This window comes from Mercenaria mercenaria, chromosome 1 (assembly GCF_021730395.1).
Source record: "Mercenaria mercenaria strain notata chromosome 1, MADL_Memer_1, whole genome shotgun sequence".
Lineage (NCBI taxonomy): Eukaryota > Metazoa > Mollusca > Bivalvia > Venerida > Veneridae > Mercenaria > Mercenaria mercenaria.
In genome coordinates, this window is record NC_069361.1 from 40,149,224 (window position 1) to 40,174,744 (window position 25,521).

Sequence of the window (25,521 nt, forward strand, 5' to 3'; positions counted from 1 at the left end):
CAAAACGCCATAAGGCCAACAGCAAAACGCAAAGTTTAAATTGTATGAGCATCCATAATTCATTACCATTTAATTTGTTACTCGGGTATTCTATTAATGTCTCCTCACATAGATTATGTGTTGTTCGTATTTTATATTATCTTATGAAAGTCGCCATCTCCTGCACTTGGAAACATTTACTTTTGTGATCGTTTTAGTCTGTTTGTAGCGACAGGTAGGGGACATGTTTGGTGTTCTTGTAGTATTTGTATATTTATATCTCACTTTCTAATTTCAACAGATTGTTGTTACGGTGGTGGTGGTGAGAATAAATCATTTCCCTGAAGTATCCCATAAGTTGCCAATGCCTCTGATCTGATGACAACAGTTAATTATAAACTTGTCCCTCAATGGCAATAAATTATTGAACAATGATATATATTATTGGTTTTCTGTCATGATTCCTGGTTGTTTGAATGATTCGTGATGACTTATGATTTATTCATCTAAGGTATAAGACCATTGTTTGCATATTTCATATCCTAATTATTACGTTGTGTTTGTTCATTTGTTATAATATTTATTTAGATTGTTTTCAAATACCTTATGAATTTTTATGTCGTCAATTCCTGGGCTACTTGATATTTGCTTATGATTTTGTCTTGATAATTTCGATCGAGTCATGTTATATATTTAATTTTTATACCAGTATACCTTTACCCACCTTCTAATGTGACAACATCTGAAAACACACTAACGATACAGGAATGACCCGGTATGGTTAAACTTACAGTATTCTAAATATGACACGGCGGCTACAAACATGGTTACACGTAATGCTATTTTTACATAATAAAGCAAGCTATCCGAAAGAAATGTTACACATACGAATTTATTGGAATTGTCTTTTAGTATGTATGTTTACGTTCGTTTCATTTATTAGTTGCTTTACAGATTGTTTACTGACTCTGCACCCTATACTTTCCATTATTTTTTTTTTTCGAACATACTTAACTTACGATTCAAACCTCACATGTTTGAGAGGTACAGTGTAACACTGGAATGTATCCTAGACGTAGTCAGAACGGATTTTCAATGTATGGTCCATGCCTGTTACCGCATGAAAGAAATGTGATGGAAGTTACAAGCAAGTCAGCTGGGAGTAAAAGATACAGTTACAGTGTTATCCGAGATTCTCGGTGGAATATGATAATGTTTAATGTTCTTCTCCGGTAGACACACTTGTTGTTAACGTTCTGGAATAATGAAGACAGCTGGCAAATTTTCGCAAACAGGTTTTGACACAGCTCTGGAATTTCTGTGAGAAATTTCTTCAATTTCAAAAAAGTGAGAAAAGTTAAGTAAGTCTTTGATTTGTCACTGAAAATAAGACTTTGACAATCAGGAAAGTGACTTCTGTTGAGAATAACAACTTCACAATTCCTTGATGTTGGTTTGTTTTGTTTTTGTTGGATTTGAAGTCGCACCGACACAGTTCATATGGCGACTTTCCAGCCTTATTGGTTTAAGCAGACCCCGGTGCCCGTCCGTGCATTATTTCATCACGGACCGGTACCCGAATAAAACCAACGACCTTCCGTAAGCCATCTGGTTTGCACATGAAAACTCAACGCCCCGATTGAGGCTCGACCCCACATTGGGGAGGGGCATGTGATTCAAGACCAGCGATCTTAACCACTCGGCCACGGAGGCCCTGTAGCTACAACCACTACAATTACTAATCATAATGTTTACGTGCGACTGTTCTGTACCAATTTAGAGAAATGCGAAAGTAACAAATAGATATTAGATGACTTGAAACAAACATATAACTAAGTTAGATTAGCCTATTTTACTGAAGTTCTTTTGTACTCTTTACTCCATTTTCCTGTTATTTCCTTTCTATCGTAATTTATGTATTTTTCTTGGACTAATTAAGCATCTTTAATACAAGTACCTCTTGAAGCTCCTGGTCCTTCCGTCCGCTCGCTGCAGTGAAGAAAACAATAAGTAAAAACAGGACATTTTATTTAGGGCATTTAGACTAGTTCTAACAGACCTTAGATATTGATAATGACGAATTTGGCGAGTGATAAAAACAGTCTTAACATGTTATGGTAGACCAGCATGTGAAATGAAAATGGAAGTTCCTTAACTGTATTGGTGATTTCCCTATGAAACGGGAAAACTAGAGTTTAACTTATATTTGAATTTGCTCAACTCTAAAGGACTCGTTGAATATAATTATTTGTAAACATACTGGCCTTACAGTATATGCCAATACAAAAAAAAATGTTAACCCAGATCAGCATAGTGTTAAGTACTGTTTAATATTAAATTTGAAAATGTTTATAAGCGGATAGTAATACAGCTTTTAGTCTCAATTCATGATTCTCCAGCATCGACACTTCCACTGCTGCTGTATCGGATTTTGTCTTGAACAACAATAGGCCGTATCTCACAATAACTCTGGATCTGCTATAGTAATGTTGTTTCCTCCTGTTTACATGGCACCGTGGAAGTGAATGTGGGATCGGAAAATATTTTCTGTGTATAAAGGATAATAACGCTAAATTTAGTGATATTGTGTATTATCGCATTATATAGAAACAGGTTTTGTATTTCATATATTTGTACTTGCCATACGTTGTGTCTGCTATGGTAATGTTGGTTCCGCAAGTTTACGTGATTTGGATATATTTTCTATGCAGAAAAGATAACGTTACAAATAGAAACAAATGCTGTTTATTACCGGATTAAATACTACACAGTTTTTGTAGTAGCAGGTTTGTTACTTCATATTGTTGAGCTTATCAAGTTATCATGTATAACTCTTTTGTAGTTGCGAAAAGTACGCTAACTAAAACATTTATAAATTTTTGGAAAAATCACCTGATTTCAGCGGAAGTAACCGGTATTCGAATGTTTACAATGGTCCCTGCAAAGTACGAAATCATTGAATATGAAGGAGATTAAACCTAAGGCTCTTTTGAAATTATGATCTAAGATCGTTCTTTTCTTTTTTCATTCGGTGTAAGTAGAGATGTAGATATTTTTCATCCTAACCGTGATCAAGTAGCTACAAGAACAAGCGCTAACACAAAATAATCATATAAAATAGCTCAGCACCAGAGCTGAAAATGGAACACAATTCTTGTCTCTAAAATTCTTTGAAGCTTTAGTTAACGAACTGGTAATTTAATGAGTAATTCAGAATCTTAATGTTATTTAATAAAACAGCATACGCTCAACAGATTGTGCAAATAAGGTTGATAACTGAACAAATATTGCTAACATTGGCTTTATTAGGGGGGCATATTACAGCAGCCGGATAACGTAGGATTGCCAACGATTCATTAAATGTACAACGATGCGAATTTGTTGATTCCAGTTACATTGAGCGACTGGTTTTAAACGGATACAAATAATCTTGAAATATTACATTTGTATGCAAATTTCTTTTGCGTCATGCAGTCCCAGTTGCACACATGTGCAAAAAAAAATCAAGAAGCACAATTCTCCCTTGAAAAAAAATGTTTGATGTATTTTATACGAGATATTGGCAATGCGTAAACCATCGCAGAAAAAAAGGGATAGATTAAAAACATTTCTTAATGTTCATTGACTCTTTTTGTTCAAAATGACAGTAATCTTGTTCGTGCTAATTTGTATTACATGCGACATGAGAGCCTTCATTTTGGCATTTTACCTCAATTAGCAAATAGTTCACTAAATCATGTTAAACAGCAAGTATGACAAAATTCTTTGATTACAGAATGCATAAAAAGCACAAGAAAAATGATATTTGTTCACTGTCTAAGACATTTTAAGTTATTTTCACATAATCTACCGTATATTGAATTAGGAAACGATCAAAATAACACAACAAAAGTGGCATAATGATATCGTGTAATTAAACGCTACAAAGAAAATCATTTCATGTTTTTTTTTCTCTAAAGCATACTTTTGTCTTTTATCGAAAATAAAGTAATTTGAGACCTGACATTTTGACTTTTATCCTGATTTATTATAAACATTCATTGACACTTTTGCTAAAATTTCCATGTCATAATTGAGTGTATCATGAAATCTTACAATGCTTCTTTGAGCTGCGATTATATTGTATATTGCACCGTATGGAATTTCTTCAATTTACTTAAAATTGATTAGAATACCGTTGCAAGTTTTTATAATGATTTGCACAGCTGGTGTTATAACTCAAGTGTTGTTTTGTCAAACATAAAAATGAAAGTAAACAGTTATATTTACGAGAAAACACGTCATCATGATTGTATTGGCGTTTGCTACGAGTGTTGCTTTGCAAATGATGCATTACTGTTCATAGTATATATTTTTCTTTATAAAATCCGATTTACATTTTTTTCTCATATGCATTAGCTGGTGAGAGAGCTTGAGAGTTTTGACTTTCTTAGATAGCAAGATATCTAAACCATCATTTTTATTTTTTTTATTTAGTTATGCTAGAAGATAATGTGAAATTTAAACGTGTTTCATGCAGCATACAAGTAAAAACAGTTAGTTATATATTTAACGCCGCTTCTCTTCACTTTAACAAACAGATATTACAGTATGTTCTAAAAGAGACATGAAAGTGTTTCTTAAAATTGATCAGTGTTAATGCTACTAAAAGGATTCTTAATCCGATTTCGTCAACTTAAGATGTTGATGGTAATCTACATATAGACATTATTTACGAGTCTGATCAATACAGAAGGAAGGTATTTGTCATGTGACGTTTAATGGAACAGCAGTAATGTAAAGGTTTTTTTAATGCGCATTTCTATTTAATAAAAATATAATAGTTGGTTTTAGATACCACATTTAAATGAAGGAAAATCTTATCAAATGAATTTTAACTCTACAAAATACATAAACTAACTGTGTATGACATGTGTAACAGTCACTTGTTAGTACATATTTATACTGTGCATAGCTATACATTTATCATGTATGTGATATATTGTTCATGCACACAGTCATGTTAATTTTATATTTACGTATTTAGACATAATAATTATTTTCCTGTTCCCGTGACACATACATCAACAGCAGTGGTTGATGTTTTGATGTTACATGTCATTTCCCGCACGTTTATTTATGCGAAATGCTAAAAGAAGTTAACTAGCATAAAGCCTAGAAAAGCCGGTTTTACCGCCGCTTGAATTGTCAGTCTATTTCGCAGAGAACGACTCGAACAACTAAACAAAAAAACTTCACTGTTACCCAGCTAAACTTGTAGACACAGATACTGAAAATTGAAACGGAAAACTCGAAGGCATTAGTCCACAAGTCCATTTTGTTCAAATGTCCGGTTTCTATATTGAAAATATGGTATCATGGTTTATTGCATTTAGTATATTCTTAGTGCCGCGGGAATACAATTGATGCACCCGTGCCATATCTCATGCTATTAATAAATTTTACTAAATCTCATAAAGATAACGTTCATTTTCTATATCGCTTTGATTTTGCCAGTCATGTTTCTCTTTAAAGAAATGACCAATGAAGTGCATTATAGATAAAGTATTTGTTCTTTACCGCTCATTAGACTTAACTGGCTGGCTGATGGCTATTCTAACATTGTTGAGTATTGCCCTGTTAGTTAATACACACACTCTTATACCACTCTAATCTGGTACTGATTTGTGGTATTTTTTATAAAGTAAACAACGTAACGTGTATATAATTACGTGAAATTCTTCCGTTTATGAACCGCATAGTCTGGTCAGGACCCATGCTATTCACTTTCAAAGCCTATTGCAATTAGAGACACCGTGCGCAGTCTGGTTTGGATCCATGCTGGTCGCTAACGCACTATGTTGGTTTTCTCATGGTGCGGCTCATTTACTAATCAATGACATACACTATGCCATTTTTTCTGACTACGTGATGTCCATGTTTTGAACTCTGTTAAACTCATGTTTAAATCGCACAATCTGAGCTTTTTTTTACAAATGTCGAAGTCTTTTTTTGTGCTTTTGATATCGAATGCGTTCCCAAAGAGGATAATATTGGGGCGTAAAATAGTAAAGTTATTAGATGCCGTATAACAAAAGACTGACGTACTCATTTATAACTCTAATTAAGTTACTTTTCTAGTGGCATTTTCTAGTATCAAAATCCTCCTTAAAACATCTTCTAATTTATTCATTTATTTGCATGAATGTCGTTTCAACGCCCGGAACATTTTCAAAATTTAAGTCAGAATAAGTCAGTTTTGTGACCATAAAGAATAATACCTAATCGAGTCTGCATTGTTACATTAATGTTACATTGAAAAAACATTGTTTGTCGATACAATGGCAATTAAATTTCAAAGTCCACTGACAAAAAGAAATACATGCTATGTATTTGCTCACGTATTTATACACAAGAAGAAAGAAAACTTAATGATATAAAGCTGTTCAGTTGCTCTTTATCGTCGTTAGTTGTGCGGAAGATTTTAAATAATAGTGCCGCTATAAAATGTCCCCATTAGCTGAATTGTAGTATCAAACGAATACATAATTGTATCTGTCACCTTTTAACTGTTTAGAACTCTCCCAATGGCCTTTTATTTGCAACTCGTATGACGTTTAAGGATCCACTGCACTCTTATTCTAACACTTTTTGAAAAAAAGATCATTATCTTGTTAACACGTTCTTCAGTCTGTAGAAACATATTTACATTATTTCTTTGATGACTGTCCAAAAAGAGTAATTGATACCCTTTATTTTATACTGGCGGTAGGCAATATAAGTTTTATGTCGAAACAGTGCATTTATTCTTCCATATGTTCCTTTTTTTCAATTAGTATTCCTTCCTTAGGTCTTTGTATCCTGTTAGGTTTTATTTTGATGCATATGGACATGTGAAATGAGGATTAATACTTCTTTTATAACTATGACTGTCTCAAAACAAATATCTGAAACAACATTATTTCACACCATCAACGAAAGAATATGTTTTACTAGTGTTTGTCATTAAATGATCATTCCACGTAATGCCTTTATAAAAGTCTGATATATTCAAAAGCTGGAAATTTGCTGTATGACCTAGATTCCCGCCTGACAGCATTTTAAGCATCGTTTATGAAGGCCATTAAATTTACGATAATTGGATTGCCTCGATTAGTAAAGTACCGTCTAACAAACGAGTGCATATACTGATTGTCTCATTAGTATCTAATTAGGATATTGCAAGATACTATTATATCCCGTGTTTAGTACTGTTCTCTGGAACTCGATAAATGGTTTATTCTGATATGCGATGAAGTTTTAATTTCACTTTGCAAAACTACCTTTAATTTGCTGTAGATTCCAAAATATTCGCGAAGGTTTTTCTTCTGCTGATACTCAATATCAGTACAACTTGTAAAGGGATATAATATCTTGGCTACTATATAAGTCTTTTTCTGAAATACCCTCTCAGATTGTGTTTGTTTTCTGTCAGTGTTACAAATGAAAAACAGAGATCGCGATGGAATGACCAGTAGTAAACATCTCGCTTGGAGATTCCCTTAAAACGTGCATGATAACGGCGAATGAAAAAAGTAGATTTCATTAACTTACTGCTACAAAAGTATAATACTCCATGCTGTTAGATATATTTCAAAACATTTTATATGTCTTGAGTACAAATATTCATTTAAGATCGTAGTAATGGATTTCCTTTCATTAGTAAATCTACTTTATAACATTTCCCTTGATAGACACTATAATTGGAAACAAGGTGTTTAGACTTATAATAAACTCAAAATAATTACTGATCTTGGGCACTCTGAATCTAACATTATATACCAGAATAACCGTTTATATGTCTGTTTTGATCTGAAACTATGCTGTGATTAACGTGTCAATCAAGCAACAGGGACTGCCCAGAAATATTTTCTGAATTATCATGCAAACCCCAGGAGTATTTAGAAGTGTTCATCCTGTCGACAGAGCCAAGTGCATGGTTTAACACCTAACATAAATGTGCAAATTTGATGCATCAGGCCGGTCTGATGATATCGGACCCGACAACGAATGTCAAATTCCCCAGACGTAGTTCCATGTTCACTAGGCCAATAGCAAAACGCAATATTGCAATTAGTTGTTCGGAAAAACGTAGGCATGATTAAGCATTTATGAGCCTACTGTTAAGTTGTCATGACATTTTCAATTGTTTTCACGGGGCAGAGTATGCTTAAGCGATGCAGTATTAGTATATTTAATAGTAATATTATTTATTTATATCTAACCTTGCTCTTCGTGGGATCTTTCTCACTTTTAACAACTGTTCACACTTCTCTGATTACCTGCGCCACTGTCATATTATCAATAGTTGATTGTTATCTGTAGAAGTAGATCTTTATTTTTTCCTTGTTCCAAGAATTGTTGTTTCGGCAATGGTGAGAATAAATGCCGTTTCCCTGGTTCTTTTAATTGTTAATAGCCTCATGCTTGACATTCGCTTATGATCGATTCCGTATCGTTACTAAACGTTGCATGTTTTTATATTGTGATGATTATATTGTGACCCATATTTCTGAAAATTCTCTACAGAAAATAGGAATATCCGATTATAGTTAAACATATAGGATGTTCAATATATCTCGACGGCAACAGACATTTTTCAGACGAAATGTAATTTATCCATATTTAGAAATTATAGCCCTTGGGAGACATACGAATAATCTTGAAGCCATGGTATAGGATATTATTGAATATATGTAATTGTCTGGTATAAAAGCATTTTGTGCGGTAAATTCTGTCGTTTCAACGAATATTTAACAGCCTCCATAAAATATATTTTGGATTATTTTTAAATACTTCTTAAATACAGAAAACTCTTTTGGGAGTCACGCCGATAACTTTGAGAGCGTGTAAATCTAAAACATTTCTCCTTCGTTCTGTAAACAAGTCAAGTAGGGAAAGCCTGCTTACACTAGTCATTGGGTGACTAGATCTGCCAGCAATATGTTAAAGGTCCATTACTAAGGGAAAGTGAGTTGGCATTTTTTTTCATAGCCAGTGCATAGACTTCTGCAAGACACTAAATAATGAAGATTGGCAGGTCAAAATTTACAGAAGGTCTTTGGAACTCAAAGAAATGTATGTGTATTCTGTTGAAATTTCAATGAATCGACAGAATGACCCCCCCAGGTCTTTCTAACTTTCTTCATACTTCATAGAAAAATAATTGTACATATACTGCGATTTATTTCGAATTTTTACATACCAACTTTCATTTTCCAATAAAATGAAATAGTTTCTGTGCTTTTTAAAAGAAATTAAAATGTTCACTTTCCTTAGTACTGGACCTTTAAATGACATTTTTCTTTCATTATACAATGTTCTTAGAAATTATAGCCCTTGGGAGACATAACGAATAATCTTGAAGCCATGGTATAGGATATTATTGAATATATGTAATTGTCTGGTATAAAAGCATTTTGTGCGGTAAATTCTGTCGTTTCAACGAATATTTAACAGCCTCCATAAAATATATTTTGGATTATTTTTAAATACTTCTTAAATACAGAAAACTCTTTTGGGAGTCACGCCGATAACTTTGAGAGCGTGTAAATCTAAAACATTTCTCCTTCGTTCTGTAAACAAGTCAAGTAGGGAAAGCCTGCTTACACTAGTCATTGGGTTACTAGATCTGCCAGCAATGTGTTAAGTGACATTTTTCTTTCATTATACAATGTTCTTGTTTGTGTCATGAAACAATAGTTCTATCGAATGTACGGCAGCTCTGTTTCCGATACTGCTGTTTTTACGGACAGAATTAACTAATAATACAGACCTCGCACTTTTGAGAAGTAGCACTGATATTATCCTAGCCTTAGTCAGTAAGAATTTTCAATGCATGGATCGTGTCTGTAATCGCCCGAGAGAAATCAGTGTAATTATCATTTCAATCGAGTCCGGCGGGAGAAGCTTCACAGTTATAAGTTTCTCAGAGGAATATGCTAATGTATATATTGTTCTTCTACAGACACGTTTGTTTTTAACGATCTTGAATGTAAAGGACAGCTGACAAGTTTTCGCCAACTGTTTTTGACATTTCTCTAGAATTTGTCTGGGAAGTTTCTTAAATCTGAAAATCGCTTTATATTGGTGTGGCTTCAGATCTGAGTCACGTGAAAGAAAATGTAATTAATGTCAACTGCGTAAGTCGAAAATGTGACGTCTGCTGGAAGTAAAATTTTAAAATGATCTTTCTAATCCAGTTTTAAGTGGTAACAATATAATTCGTATCTCGCAGTTATTACCAGTTCCATTGCTTAATTCGACAATGCATTCCTATTAACTTAAAAGATGAGCACAGTTAACCGAATTGTTGTATGCTTTTTTCCCTGTTCTTGGGTTTTTTTTCCAGCAGTCTTCGCCAGTTTTTTGTTTTAAATAATCCACATTATATATATATAAGGTATTTCACGGGCATTAAATTTTACGCTTTTGGCGATTCTTGCATGTATGTGACTCATATGTGTCCACTATAGCTCAGAGATACCTGCATTTCTATGAACTCGTGCACGTGATTGGTAATATAACAAAAATAGCTTTTTTTTCGTTTTACGGCACAATAGCAATAAAGAAATAACAGTAGGCTGGATATAGGTGAAATCAGTATAGAACGTGTTGATTTTATGTATTTGAGAGGGCTTTTTATTAATTCCATCTTTAAGTACTCTCTGAACTTCATAAAATGATGACTTACATGTACTAGTATTATTGTCTAGCCACACCCTAAATCACTAAAATTAAGTTTGATAGGTGCAACATATTATTAAGATGATAGTTAGAATTCTGTTTTAGAATCAGTCCATTGTTCTACAGTCTGCAGAGCATGTACAGAAGAGAAACTTGTTCACTACGGTATAGTATTGGATTTTTGTCTTGAGCGAATCTTTACAAGAGAACGTATCTCACAATACCATAGGACCTGCTGAAGTGTTGTTTATATGCTGCGATGGAATTAAATGTGTACGGTTGGAATATATTTTCTGTGAATTATTAAAGGATAATGTAACGAAAATTTGGAATGTTGTTTATGGTCCGACGGATTATTCTGCTGTTTAAACAACAGGTTTAGTATTAATTTTTATACACCGTGCTTATCACTTGTTAATGTACGGATGAATATTAAATTGAATGAATTTAATTGTTCCCACTAAATAATTTGTTGCTTTGGTTAATGAACTGAATTTAATTCTCCGCTCGAAAATAATTGTGTGCTTTGGTTAACGAACTGGTTATTACATTTCTTTGAACAATTTCGAAGCTTTAAAGTAATTTAGCCAAATAGCGAAAGCTCAACAGATTGTGCAAATAAGGCTGATAACTGAACAAATATTGAGGACATTGTGCAGCAAGCGTATTTCAGAGGATTATTAGCGTCTCAAGAAATTAAATTAGAAATCATTTTGTTGATTCCAGTAACTTTTTGATGCATGCGTTTCACGAATACAAATGATCTAAATAAATGAAGTCTTTTGTTTATTTTCACGTGGTCAAAGTGCAATGAGTTATTTAGATTGCATGCGGATTATCATTTAAAGCATTGTTAATTAAATCTAATTCAGATTATATAAATTTTGGTTTATAAAACTCATGCAGACTAAGTTTTATTTAACAACAACAAGAAAAAGAAAAGAGAAAAAGACCAAAATACAGTCATGATGTTTAAGACTGATTTTTTTTAAAAAAAGATGTTAATACTGTAGTGTAAAAGTTGTTTAATGCATTTTAAAGGTTTTTCTTATAAAGATAATAAAGAGTAGCATAGAACAGTAGAGTGCATTTTATAACTATGTCACTAAAGCAAATATAAACAGCTTTTTAGTTCAGAATGACAGTAATCTTCTTCATGAATAGTTCACTTCAGCGTTTTACAGCCATTAGATATTGTGGACTGTTAGACGAGGCAGATCATGTTTAAATCATATAAAACAGCAAGTTAAGGCTAATATCCGCCTTAGGTTTTTCGCACAATGTCAGAAGGACTATTCCAGGAAATAAAACAATCTGTATCTGAAAAAAGATGTGAAATTACGTGTCTTACTTTGTTGTTTTACACAGCGAAAGAAGCTGCGTTTTATACATTTTATTTGCCCTTAAGCTTTATCTTTCAACTGAGAGAGCAAGGTAATTTGAGCGTGACATTTGATTTTTTATCTTGATTTAACAATTTGTTGACATTTTAGATCAAGTGTGCATGAGAGAGTTTATTGGGTTAAACAGGATAAATACATTGGGTACTTTATTTTGCGCAGGACGTATATAATGGCTACACAAATGTTTAATTTATAACTTATAATTTGTTCAAGTATTATTTACAGTTACCTCATTACTAAACACTTGATATTTTTCTAGTGTTGATTTTGATAATTTGTTATACGCGTTTTTACTGTTAACAATGATTGATTACGCATGGATTACGAGTAAATATTCATTCACAGTATAAAGCTGGGTAATAGACGTTTTAACGTGCAGCTAGTGTTTTATTAAACAAGAATGTCAATTCGGTTTGTAGAAATATCCAGTTCATTATATATAAACTAAGGCATCTCATTAGCTTTAATTCATTCCATTGATTTGTCGTATTAGTGGCGCGAGAATAAAATCAATGCGCTCGTGCCATATCTCGTGCTATTAATGAATTTTATTACATCTCATAAAGATAATGTCCATTTTCTATGATGCTTTGATTTGTCTGTCATATTGCTCTGATCTAGAGCCGCGATAAATATTTATAGTCATTATCACTCATTATGTTTAATTGGCAATACACGCGCACTTGGCAGCGATACTTGCATTGTTGAGTATTACCCTTGTCAGTAAATACACTCTTGTCATATCGCTCTCGGCTGGTGTTGATTTCTGGCAAACATACATTATAACAATTATATGCGCTCAGTGCTTTTTGTTTTGTTCTTGTCTGGATCTGAAATCTGAAAATTACGACCATCCCCGTGAGTGATTTTGTTGATCAAACTCCTTTGGACGATCGCGTTAAATCTGTATGCATACGTTACTCGCTCTGAATATGGATTATCAGAAATTTTACATTTGAGCCGTGCCATGGGAAAATCAACATAGTGGCTTTGCGACCAGCATGGATCCAGACCAGCCTGCGCATCCGCGCAGTCTGGTCAGGATCCATGCTGTTCGCTAACAGTTTCACCAATTGCAATAGGCTTTAAAAGCGAACAGCATGGATCCTGACCAGACTGCGTGGATGCGCAGGCTGGTCTGGATCCATGCTGGTCGCAAAGCCATTATGATGGTTTTGTCATGGCACGGCTCATTTATGTATTTGCACCCGTAATTTAATTCTTCACAAGAAAAGATGTATAGTGTGTAAAGATGTTCAATTCATCTGTTGGAAAGACAGTGGTTAGAGGATGTAGGAGGTGCAATTTTTAATATGAATTTTGCTCTTTATAGCCTCAGTAAAACGTCCCCATAAACCGACAAGCGTTTGATATATGGAAGCATCAGATGAAAACATAATTGTATATGTCACCTTTCAAGTGTTCAAATTCTCCCACTGGATTTCAATTTGCAGCACATATAGTATTCAAGTATTTACTGCACTCTTATATTGACACATTTCGGAATGAATCTATTATCTTTCTAACACGTTCGTAAAATCTTCTGTCACATTTTGAAATTGTTCCTTTGATAGCTGTCTAACGTTTATAATTGATACATTAAACCAGGAAGTGAATACACAGAATAAAGGGTATACAACATGCTTAAAGTTTCAACGGCGTGCATGATGTATTTTTGTTTCATTTCCAACACAGCATTTTTTTAGCTCACATGTCACAAAGTGACAGTGTGAGCTTTTGTGATCGCGCAGCGTCCGTCGTCCGTCCGTGCGTCCGTCCGTCCGTGCGTAAACTTTTGCTTGTGACCTCTCTAGAGGTCACATTTTTCATGGGATCTTTATGAAAGTTGATCTGAATGTTCATCTTGATGATATCTAGGTCAAGTTCGGAACTGGGTCACGTGCGGTCAAAAACTAGGTCAGTAGGTCTAAAAATAGAAAAACCCTGTGACCTCTCTAGAGACCATATTTTTCACAAGATCTTCATGAAAGTTGGTCAGAATGTTTATCTTGATGATATCTAGATGAAGTTCGAAAGTGGGTCACGTGCCGTCAAAAACTAGGTCAGTAGGTCAAATAATAGAAACACCTTCTGACCTCTCTAGAGGCCATATTTCTCATGGGATCTGTATGAAAGTTGATCTGAATGTTTATCTTGATGATATCTAGGTCAGGTTCGAAACTGGGTCAGCTGCGGTCAAAAACTAGGTCATTAGGTCTAAAAATAGAAAAACCTTGTGACCTCTCTAGAGGTCATACTTTTGAATGGATCTTTATGAAAATTGGTCAGAATGTTCACCTTGATGAAATCTAGGTCAGGTTTGAAACTGGGTTACGTGCCTTTAATAACAAGGGTCAGTAGGTCAAATAATAAAAAAACCTTGTGACCTCTCTAGAGGCCATATTTTTCATGGGATCTGTATGAAGGTTGGTCTGAATGTTCACCTTGATGATATCTAGGTCAAGTTCGAAACTGGGTCAACTGTGATTAAAAACTAGGTCAGTAGGTCTAAAAATAGAAAAACCTTGTGACCTCTCTAGGGGCCATATTTTTCATAAGATCTTCATGAAAATTGGTCTGCGTGTTCACCTTGATGATATCTAGGTCAAGTTTGAAACTGGGTCATGTGCCTTCAAAAACTAGGTCAGTAGGTAAAATAATAGAAAAACCTTGTGACCTCTCTAGAGGCCATATTTTTCATGGGATCTGTATGAAATTTGGTCTGAATGTTCATCTTGATGATATCTAGGTCAAGTTTGAAACTGGGTCAGCTGTGGTTAAAAACTAGGTCATTAGTCTAAAAATAGAAAAACCTTGTGACCTGTCTAGAGGCCATACTTTGAATGGATCTTCATGAAAATTGGTCAGAATGTTCACCTGATAAAATCTAGGTCAAGTTTGAAACTGGTCAATGCCGTCAATAACTAGGTCAGTAGTCAAATAATGAAAAAGCCTGTGACCTCTCTGAGGCCATATTTTTCATGGATCTGTATGAAGTTGGCTGAATGTTCATCTTTATGATATCTAGTCAGTTCAAACTGGTCACATGAGCTCAAAAACTAGTCACTATGTCAAATAATAGAAAAAAACGACGTCATACTCAGTTCAAAACTGGGTCATGTTGGGACAGGTGAGCGATTCAGGACCATCATGGTCCTCTTGTTTCCATGAACACTTTGGAAGTTGCTCGTTTTACTTTGATACAAATGTACTTGTCTTGTTATTCTGCATCCCAAAACAGCTAGCGTAGTATATATTTTAATAGCCGAGTTTTCATCCATGTGGATGATTTGACTGGCATGGGTTACTTCTCGTGTACATATTTATTTAATCAATAGTTTTATTGTTAATTTGTGCCATGTTATGTACTTGATGCTACAATAAATCTACCTACGTATCTATTCACAACAAAAGACTTTCTAATTTTAAAGTCTATTCACACCCTAAACTGGTAAGCTGTAAACCAGTAAGCTGGTTTAATAAGTACAGCATTTTAATAAGTAGATAGTGCAGTATCATTCCATTGTTCTGGAGCACATATGGAAGCGAACATGCTCACTACGGTATTGGATTTTGTTTCAGGAGGACGTATCTCACAACAACGCACAGAATCAGCTATAGACTATAATGTTGTTGTTTATATGCTTGGATGGAATCAGATATGTAGGATTAAGATCTGCTTTCTGTGAAAAAAGGATAATATAACGAAATCCAGGAATGTATTTATGACCGGATTAAAGATAATGCTGTTATAACAACAGGTTTCTTTTTATTGTGCTTTTGTGCTTACCATTTTATTTCTGTGTGGATAAATTGAATCAGTTATTTTTTCTCTAAAAATAATATGAAGTTATGTTGACGAACTAGTTATTAAATGCCATTGATAAATTTCATTTCGAAGCTCAAATAGCAAATGCTCAACAGATTGTGCAAATAAGGATGACAACTAAACAAATATTAGGGGATGTATTATAGCAACCGTATTACAGAGGATTACTAGCGCTTCAGATGCTGATTTGTTGTTTTGCTGCATGCACTTATCTCGAAATACTGCGTTTATTTGTAAATACACCTTTTCATGCAAACCAAAATGCAATCATTTTCCGAAATATAATTAAGATAAGACGCGTGCAGATTATCTTTTAAAATCTTATTTATTAAAACACGTATATTTTTATGCCCCCACCACTTTTGGGGGGGGGGGGGGGCATATAGATTTGCTCTTGTCCGTCCGTCCTTCCGTCCGTCCGTCCTTCCTAAAATGTTGTGTCGCGCGTAGCTCTGAAAGTATTTGACGTAGAGTCACAAAACTCTACAGAATGTTTGTCACGATTTTAGTTGTGCACCTGGGGTTTCGCGTCCGGATTCATTCAGTCATGTAGAAGTTATGGCCCCTTACTTTGTAAAATTGGTCATTTTAATGTTGTTTCGCGCCTAGTTCCAAAAGTATATGACCTAGAGTCACAAAACTTTACAGACATATTGGTCAGCATGTGTAGTTGTGCACGTGGGGTTTTGCGTCCGGATTCATCCAGTCATGAAGGAGTTATGGCCCCTGACTTAGTAAAAAATTGGTCATTTTAATGTTTTGTCGCGCATAGCTCCAAAAGCATTTGACCTAGAGTCACCAAAGTTTACAGGAATGTTGGTCAGCATGTGCAGTTGTGCACCTGGGGTTTCGTGTCTGGATTCATCCAGTCATGTAGAAGTTATGGCCCCTGACTTAGTAAACAATTGGTCATTTTAATGTTGTGTCGCGCATAGCTCCAAAAGTATTTGACCTAGAGTCACCAAAGTTTACAGGAATGTTGGTCAGCATGTGCAGTTGTTCACCTGGGGTTTCGCGTCCGGATTCATTCAGTCATGTAGGAGTTATAGCCACTGACTTAGTTAAAAATGGGTCATTTTAATGTTGTGTCGTGCGTAGCTCCAAAAGTATTTGACCTAGAGTCACCAAAGTTTACAGGAATGTTGGTCAGCATGTGCAGTTGTGCACCTTGGGTTTCGCATCCGGATTCATTCAGTATTGTAGGAGTTCTGGCCCCTGACCTGGAAAAAATTGTCATTTTTGGCCCCTGACCTGGGAAAAAATTGTCATTTTAATGTCATGTAGTGGGGGCATCTGTGTCCCATGGACACATTTCTAGTTTCAGTTTTGTTTAATGAAAACAAGGGCGTGTTATTTAAAGGTGTACTAGATCCAAATTTCATTTTAAAAACATGAAAAGTTACTTCATATAGTTTATGTAAACATGAAATTAACAAGTTTATGTGTATTAACAGTGTTATGCATTAGGTTTAAAATAGTACACACTTTATACATGTACAGATAAACGCAATATAAATGTGTATTATCACTAAAAACTTGCTGTTTTAACACTCGACTGTTACAATGTACTACATGAAATTTAATTATGAATGTAGCTCTGTATGTATACATGCAAACTTATTTTATAATAATATTGAGCCGTGCCATGGGAAAACCAACATAGTGGGTTTGCAACCAGCATGGATCCAGACCAGCCTGCGCATCCGCGCAGTCTGGTCAGGCTCCATGCTGTTCGCTTTTAAAGCCTATTGGAATTGGAGAAACTGTTAGCGAACAGCATGGATCCTGACCAGACTGCGCGGATGCGCAGGCTGGTCTGGATCCATGCTGGTCGCACACCCACTATGTTGGTTTTCCCATGGCACGGCTCTTATTATACTAGTATCTAGTGAAGTTAGATACATTTGATGAGAATTTGATACATTTTAAGTAAATATATTTTAGTGAAAGATGGCCATTGGGTATCTTTATTACTTGTTTAATAAAACTTTATTTTTGATATGGGAAGTATTTTATGTCTTACGTTGGTAGTGTAAGAGTTGTTCTATTCCTGTAAGAGTTATTATTTCTTACAATTTTTGTAGTCATCTCAGTATAGTACATTTTATAAGTTACAGTCACGCCTTATATATTAGATTGGTTACGGTATTAAACCGTTACTATAAACAAAAGTACCAAGTTTCTGTACTTCCATTTCTGACCCAAACGTTAACAATCAGATTTTACAGGGATACAATATCCGACACTGAAAAAGCTAGTTTTAAGAACGAATCAAAATGTGAAAAATAAGATTCTAACAAGACTCAATTTTGATTGCCATTTAAAGAAAGAAGACCAATCTCTGTATATTCTGCGATAAACAACGGTAGACACGCGGACTGGTAAGAGAGCATTATGACGTCAGTTATGGCATCGAATCGCCGCATGGCGTCCTGTTCATTATCACTCGGATAAATGAATAAAATATTTCAATGAGAATGTAAGAATGAAAACAATCTAGTCCTTATGGTTTTGTCTTATAATTTACCCCGGTTTATCGTTCAGATGCTCCGATATTAATCCACTCGGGCTAAAGACCCTTCTAGTTCCAGTCCAGCACATTTAAATTATGGACCATGACAAATTAAACGACACACCACTCGAAGGCCTTGATTATTTGATAAATACGGTTTAAAAGCGGACTTTACATATTCTTATGTTTAACATACAATAGCTGCTGCAGCAGTTGCTTTTACATATCAGTTCTAATCTTTGTATTCGTGTGTGTTCTAAAAAGATATGATGTCTTTATTTCTGAGGAATACTTTCATCATACTTTCAACGTAATTGATTTTGAATCCCTATCAGATCAGTGACCAAGGAAACGTCGGTTATACCTCCGCTTGAAAATTCAATGTTTACAGCTGAAAATGACGTGAACAATTTGACGTGGACACTTCTGTTTTCATGTAAGTCTTCATAAAGACAATTGCAGTCTACAGGGAAAATCTTATCTCTGACCTTGTTACAAAACGGATTCTGTATGAAAATTCAAAACAAGTCTGACAAAATACTTTTTTTCGCACACATACAGGAACCGAAAAGCGGACTTTGCCTAAAACGGCAAATTCCGATTTTGAGACGTATTCAGTTTGCATAATTGATTAATTAGTTGATTACATTGATTATTGCAATTAAAAAGTTCTTGAACAAAATCAGTACACTCGTGCCGTATCTCCAGCTGTTGTTGAAGTTTATTACATTTCATAAAGATAACACCATTTTCTATATTGCTTCGATTTTGCCTGTCATATTTCTGTCAAAGAAATTACCGATCTAGTGCTGGGATAAAACCATAATCATTATCCACTGATTAGGTTTAATTGGCGGTACAAGAAGTATTCTTGGCCGCGATACTTGGATTGTTGAATACCTACACGTTTGCCATACCGCTCTCAGCCGGTGCTGAGTGGTGGTAATTGCTGACGATGAAAATAACATTTAGAGTTTATTTCTCACTTAAGATTTACAAGTTTTTATTTAGTATAATCGTCTCCGAGATATTCAGATTATTTTTGCATGCATATGATGGTTCAGTTATCACAATTTTGTCTTCCCCCAGGATTCAGATTCCAGCGAAAGCATTAATTTGGGCTTTTTGTTGGTTTATGATAGCAGGTGTTATTTTGTATTAGATTTAGACAAAACGTTATTTAATTAGTGACTCGTTGTGAAATTGCTATGTTCAAAAATGCAATTGAATATATCTTAAAGCAGCGCACGTGCACTTTTGCTGCAATAATTTGTCTGAATAGATGGATTAGTTTGTCTACCAGACAAACTTTGTCTAGAAAAAAAAATCGATTGTTTATAAGAAATACTTTCGTTACTATGTTACGTTAGAACTCGTCTTGAAATACTAATAATGGAGGCACTCAATATTTGTGTTGGAAATGATATCACAGCTTGAAAAAGACTTGCCATGTTTTGTAGAAATCCAGGGGTATTGCATCTCGTTCTGTTTGTCAGGGATATTTTTGAAGTTCTACTGATACACTTAGTTATCTCAGGGGAGAGGTTATTCTAAGTTGGAAGCAAATCAGCTGTGAATCTCTCTAGAGCGACCACCCACTCCCACCTCCCTGATATATTTTGAAATATGTTGATTGTACAGAGGATATTGCACTGAAGAGATTTATTTCTGAGAGCTGTGTATATTTGGAAAGAAAATATTTTCCTACATGGGAGGTTCAAAGGTGTCGTTCCGTGCATGCATGAGGGATTAAAACAATGAACAATTTAAAGTATTCGTGATAAATATTTCACATCCAACAGTTAGAGTGACAAATTTATCCTATACCTGTCAAGTAATTTTCTCCTCTCAATACTGATTCCCTCAAGTATATTACGTGATGTAAGAGTTATCGATCCGTTACCGTGTAACTAGCAGACTTGAGGTATCCCAGCATGCAACAACTGTCAATATAGGGACTGATTCTCTCTACAATGTAAGTAATGAACAGGCGGTGAATTATTTATCATAAGGAATTTTAGATATTGACTAGTTGAAAAATATTGTTTTTGTGTGAGTAGGAAAAAGAATAGTGTTTTATGCGTATGTTAATTAATAGTGTTTCGTTTTGACGTCGATTTGTTCCTGGAAGATTTTATATCTTTGTCAATATCTGTTAATATTGTAAATTTTTGACAAGTGGAACGAGTGTAGCTGTATGGATTTGATGAGTTTTGTACTTTTGTACTAAGGAAGCTGACCTGTGGAAGTAGCGTTCTAGAAGGGGATAATTACCAGTGCCATTAGACATTCGGACAGTGGCCGAAATAATTATATAGAGGCGCGTATATAGATCTATTTTGGTTGATAAAAACTTGGTTGATAAAAACTTGTTTTCTCCGAAGGGACCAAAATCTTTTTTTTTTTTTTGTTCTGTTTCAAGTATTTTGGAATACCGAGGTCTTGTTTAGACCTGGTTATGTATTTTCGATATATCCGAGGATGATAGAAATATTATGTATCTAAAGGGTTTCAGACGCTTTGCGAATCTTGAATTAGGGCAATATACTAAATTTAAATCAAATGATTATAATGATATCTGTTTTCGTTCTCTTGCTGTAATAGTTTGTAAGATAATTTCCTATTATAGAGTGTACTGAAAAATTTCACACGGTATGTGAATAGGATGTTTTGTTTGAGGACAATTTCCTGGAGGAGGTTACATGCTTGTATAACGCAATTTTCTGGAAGTAAAATGAAGAGATGTTTGTTATTGATGGACAGCTTGAAAAAAATCGAGAGCCTTTTTTTATTCAACACAAGTTTAGATTAATATTTAAATGTGTAAATATATATCATATATTTCGCAAACTTATCAACACATAGTTTTACACTGAATAAACAAAAACTTAAAGTCGCAAAATATTAAAAATCGAAACGGCATGCATCTAAGCATCTACTGTCCTGACCCCCTGGCTGCATGGTTATCTTTTATATAAATACAGGAAACATTTTATTAGAAAATTTTAAGCCTCTAAAATAGCACAATTTTATCTGAAAGCTGAACCATACCTATGTTTGGAGCCAGGGGCAATAAAATATGTCAATGTAGAAACAACCTTCTGTAGTTACTTCCCTCTTAATGAAGAAAACTGATATATGTAAGTATGAACAAACATAGGGACGGGAGCCAGTCTAAGCATCTACATGCCAGATCTGCTTTGATCAAGGCGGCACTTGTTATAACGTGATACAACACCAATGTTTCTCTTTGATCAGCCAAATCGTTTCATTTTGAAAAAAAAAAAAAAACAACAACAACAAAAAAAAAAACTGCACTGAAATTATTAATTAATAATACAATTCATCGAGTTCTAACATAAGTAGTTTTACTTTTTATGACCAAGACCAACGTTTCAGTACAAAGGTCGAACTTTGTGTGGTCTTTGAAGAGTCTGGAAAATACTAGAGCTATATTCTATAGCGGCGCTAGTTGTCATGTTTTATTAATAATTCAATTTTCATTACAACGGTTGAAAGCCTTCTGTTTTTTTATCTTCAATTATCGAGAGTGTAATTTAGTAGCAACATTCCCCAAAATTTATTTTTTATGATGTTACTGGAATTTATTTACTCGAGGAATCAACGATCAATGCATTTTGCGTTCCATATGTATTATGTTTATCATTCCGCATCTGTTACCAGGATTTTAGTATGGAATTACACCATAGCAACCGGGGAATTAATTAGTTCATTTTATCAGTGAAATGAACCACAGGTTGTTCTTGATTGACTTTGTTTTTATTCAATAAACGCTGATAATGACCCCGGAGTCTTCGATAAAACATCCTGCTTCCGCTGTGTTTACATTAACCACAGTCAATAAAGATTTGCAGCGCCGGGTGTGAGCAATTTTAATATCTTGTTCATAAAGCTGTGTGATTTAGAAGATAAGTTTTTTTCCGGAAATAGTAACAAAAAATCGAATGTAGTTGAAACAATGGGAGCTCTGCAAACGTCAGCCGCCAGAGGTGGTTTCCATGCAATTAGTAAAATTGGATTTTATCAGGACATATATCGTAATTTAAAATAAATGAATTTTTGATTAAGCTGAAGCTTTTAATGATGAATGAGGAAGTTTTTTTTCTCTAATCACTGATCAGTTTGTGAGTAGATTATGCACGTGGTCGTTTGAATTTTCTACCTCGTTAATTGCGATGTTGAATATTAGAGGTTGATCATAACGTCATTTTTACTGCAAATTTCTTTATACCGATGCCGTAGAACTCGTTTTGTTTTTCCTTTCAAGTGGAAGTCAGTTTCATCCAGTGAATGTCAGTTTCATTTCATTTCGAAGATTTGCTTTATTTAGCAAGGGCATTGTGATTACGTTTTTTTTACTATATTTTCAGGAAACTAACTAAAGAATGAGGGATGTGACAGACAACGACACGTGTCCACGATGTCAAAAATGCGACAGGTGGCGTAATGCACCAGAGTACATCCGGGACCCATGGGTTTTGTGGGACCGGTTCCCATGCCCACCGCCTGGTACTCCAAACAAAGCAAGGTTATTGATAGAATTAGATTGGACGGGACGGTTAGGAGCACGTGACGGATGCAAAGCTTTGCGTCGCGTAGCGTCCCGGTGTAAAGTGGATCTGACATCTGTGGAATTATCCGCGGATTCTTTAAGTGACTGTGATGAATTATTTACAGTGTTCGGATTATGTGGGACTCAATGTGTGATAGCCATTATTCTCGCCTGCATCTGTCTCATGTTTGTCTTCTTGCTAGTGATCGTCTGCTGTCGTTATGTGTAAGTATCAATCTATTTAAGTCGTCTGCTTCGACAATAAATAGGGAAAAGGTGCCAGAGCGTTGACATGTTCTCTATTTTTTTGTCTGTTTCGGCCATATATGGTGAAAAGTTTATGGAATGATGATAGAGGGCAGTGCTCTAAATTAAGTAATCGTCTCACTCAGACTAATTTATGATCTTATGTCTGGAATAATACGGCAAGAGTATAGATCTGGAAAGTGTGATATATGTACTTTGTTAGAAGCCTACAAGGTGGTCTACAATAGGGTACGTACAGTAAGTTTAACCGATGTAAATCCGACGACATCGGAATAAGCACATGTTCTGTATCTAAAACTATGAGTACAGTTTATTAAAAGAGACACCATGTCATGTCAATTGCTTAGTTTAAATTTGATACACATTTCTAACGTAAACATACAAAACGCATTTACAGTGGTACTAGTAACTGTATGATCCTGAACTTCGGATCTCTTTAGCCGTGGTGATGCTCCAAAAATAACTTTGGATCGTAACTAGTTGATTTCGGGCTGAATGCTAAAATTGGCAACCGACAAGGAATGCATTCATAGTTTAAATTAAACTTGGAACCTACACGAACAAATTCTATAAAAGATACAAATCCGCTTTAAATCAAGTCTGTTTTTTGGTACATTTCTAAATTAAAATAGTATCGACCAATCCGCCAAGGACCGACGAATTATGTGAAAAATTAAAATGTTCAGAGTTTAAATTTTCAGTGCTATGAAAGGGCCTGTATAGCAGAATGATGCGAACTGATAAACAATTGATATCTCATACGTCTTATGTCTAAACAAACATACAAAAAATATTATTTTTGCTATTTGACCAACACGCAGCCAATCAACCTGAAATGTGGCTTAATCTTACCAGTTTTTTTTCTAATTAGACCAAAAATCAATGTTAAGGGCTACGGTCTTTATAAAAAAAAGCTAGGTAATATATGGATCGAGTTTCAGTTGTAATCGCTAGTTAGCTTCCGGCTGCCCTAAATGAAATGGCTTGTTAGGTCTTTGTTGGTTCTGCGATGAATATTGACACTGGCAAGTGGAAAGGTTTAAATTCAACATTGAGTCTAGGCTTAAAACACAAATACTGCTGAAATAAAAACCCACTATAAATAAAAAAGTTTTGAAATATTTCTGAATTAAAAAATTACCTACTTAAACCGGCAAGCATGTAAGTTAAAAACAATCTATAATACCGGTAATATGTGCTGGTGTCTTCTGTCAAAAATACGATTTTCAGAAAGTGTTATCAAAGAGGCCTATATTCTAAGACCTATTTCTATAAATCACCACAGTACAAAAAGTGTAAATATACGCTTAACAATCGATGGACCTGTTGAAACTAAAGAAAATGGGGAAAAACTCGAGGTAGAAAAATGTTTCTACTTCTTCTGCCAGAGACACAGAAATTGATTTTAAATCCCACTGTCTACTTCTAAGACAGATAAACCATTAATTCTGTACAGTCCTTTTCTATTATAAGATTTAGAATTATCCTGTAATCTTAAAAGAAATTTACCCCTTCCCACAGGGGAAATCATGTAAGAAATATATACATGAAAGTCTGGTCCAGAAAATAAAAGTAATTACACCTAGGGACAAGAAGTGCCTATTTTCCGCGACGAAAAGCTGAAGACAAACGAATTAATTATTTGTCTCTAGTTTTATGACCGACTACAGTTATTTTCCAGTTAATGTGATCGCCCTGTGTCCGTCGTAAATAGTTTCATTTAAACATCTTCTCTAAAACTAGAAGTCGTACTAGCACCGAACTTGGTCTGTACTATCCTGACATGGTCAGTTGTTGAAATTGTTCTATTTGACTGCACTCTGGGACCGCAAGATCTGAAAAGTTATATAACTTGCTGTCATAACCGCTTTGGACATTTGGTAATAAGCATTTAATATGGACCTTAATATAGGTCCGCCGAACTGAACGGACGCACTTGGTTGCACTAAGGGGCGCCATAGCTAAAAATAGAAGACTCTGTTAAATATAATGCTACCAGACAATCGTTAAGTAAATGTGTTTAATATAAGTGTGTAAGTAAAGAAGGTAACTGTTTAAAAGACATTTTGAACATGATCATTTCTGAGACCGCTAATACAATGTATGAATAATTTCCCACAATTCTGCGGGTAGCCAGAGCCAAAAATAGAAACAAAGGAAACTCTCAGCTACATTTTGGAATAATTTTAGTCAAATGTTTCTTGGGTGGCCTTGTATCAGTAGTGTTCCAAATACTGGACTGACAAGAACTGTG

General features: G+C 34.7%; 1 protein-coding gene across 16 annotated transcripts in view; it reads left to right on the plus strand.

The window, feature by feature from the left end:
* The window catches only part of LOC123541046 (uncharacterized), a 330,808-nt gene that overhangs the window by 295,495 nt on the left and 9,792 nt on the right, over positions 1-25,521 (plus strand). For 13 of the 16 annotated variants that reach the window (XM_053544988.1, XM_053545004.1, XM_045326409.2 and 10 more), the window contains one exon: positions 22,819-23,225. In XM_053544988.1, coding sequence (XP_053400963.1) covers positions 22,834-23,225 — 392 coding nt within the window. In that variant the 5' untranslated portion in view covers positions 22,819-22,833. Of the gene's footprint in view, positions 1-2,617; positions 2,766-10,855; positions 11,060-15,692; positions 15,848-22,818; positions 23,226-25,521 lie in introns of those variants that run through there. The other 3 variants (XM_045326449.2, XM_045326427.2, XM_045326459.2) reach the window with 3 other exon arrangements.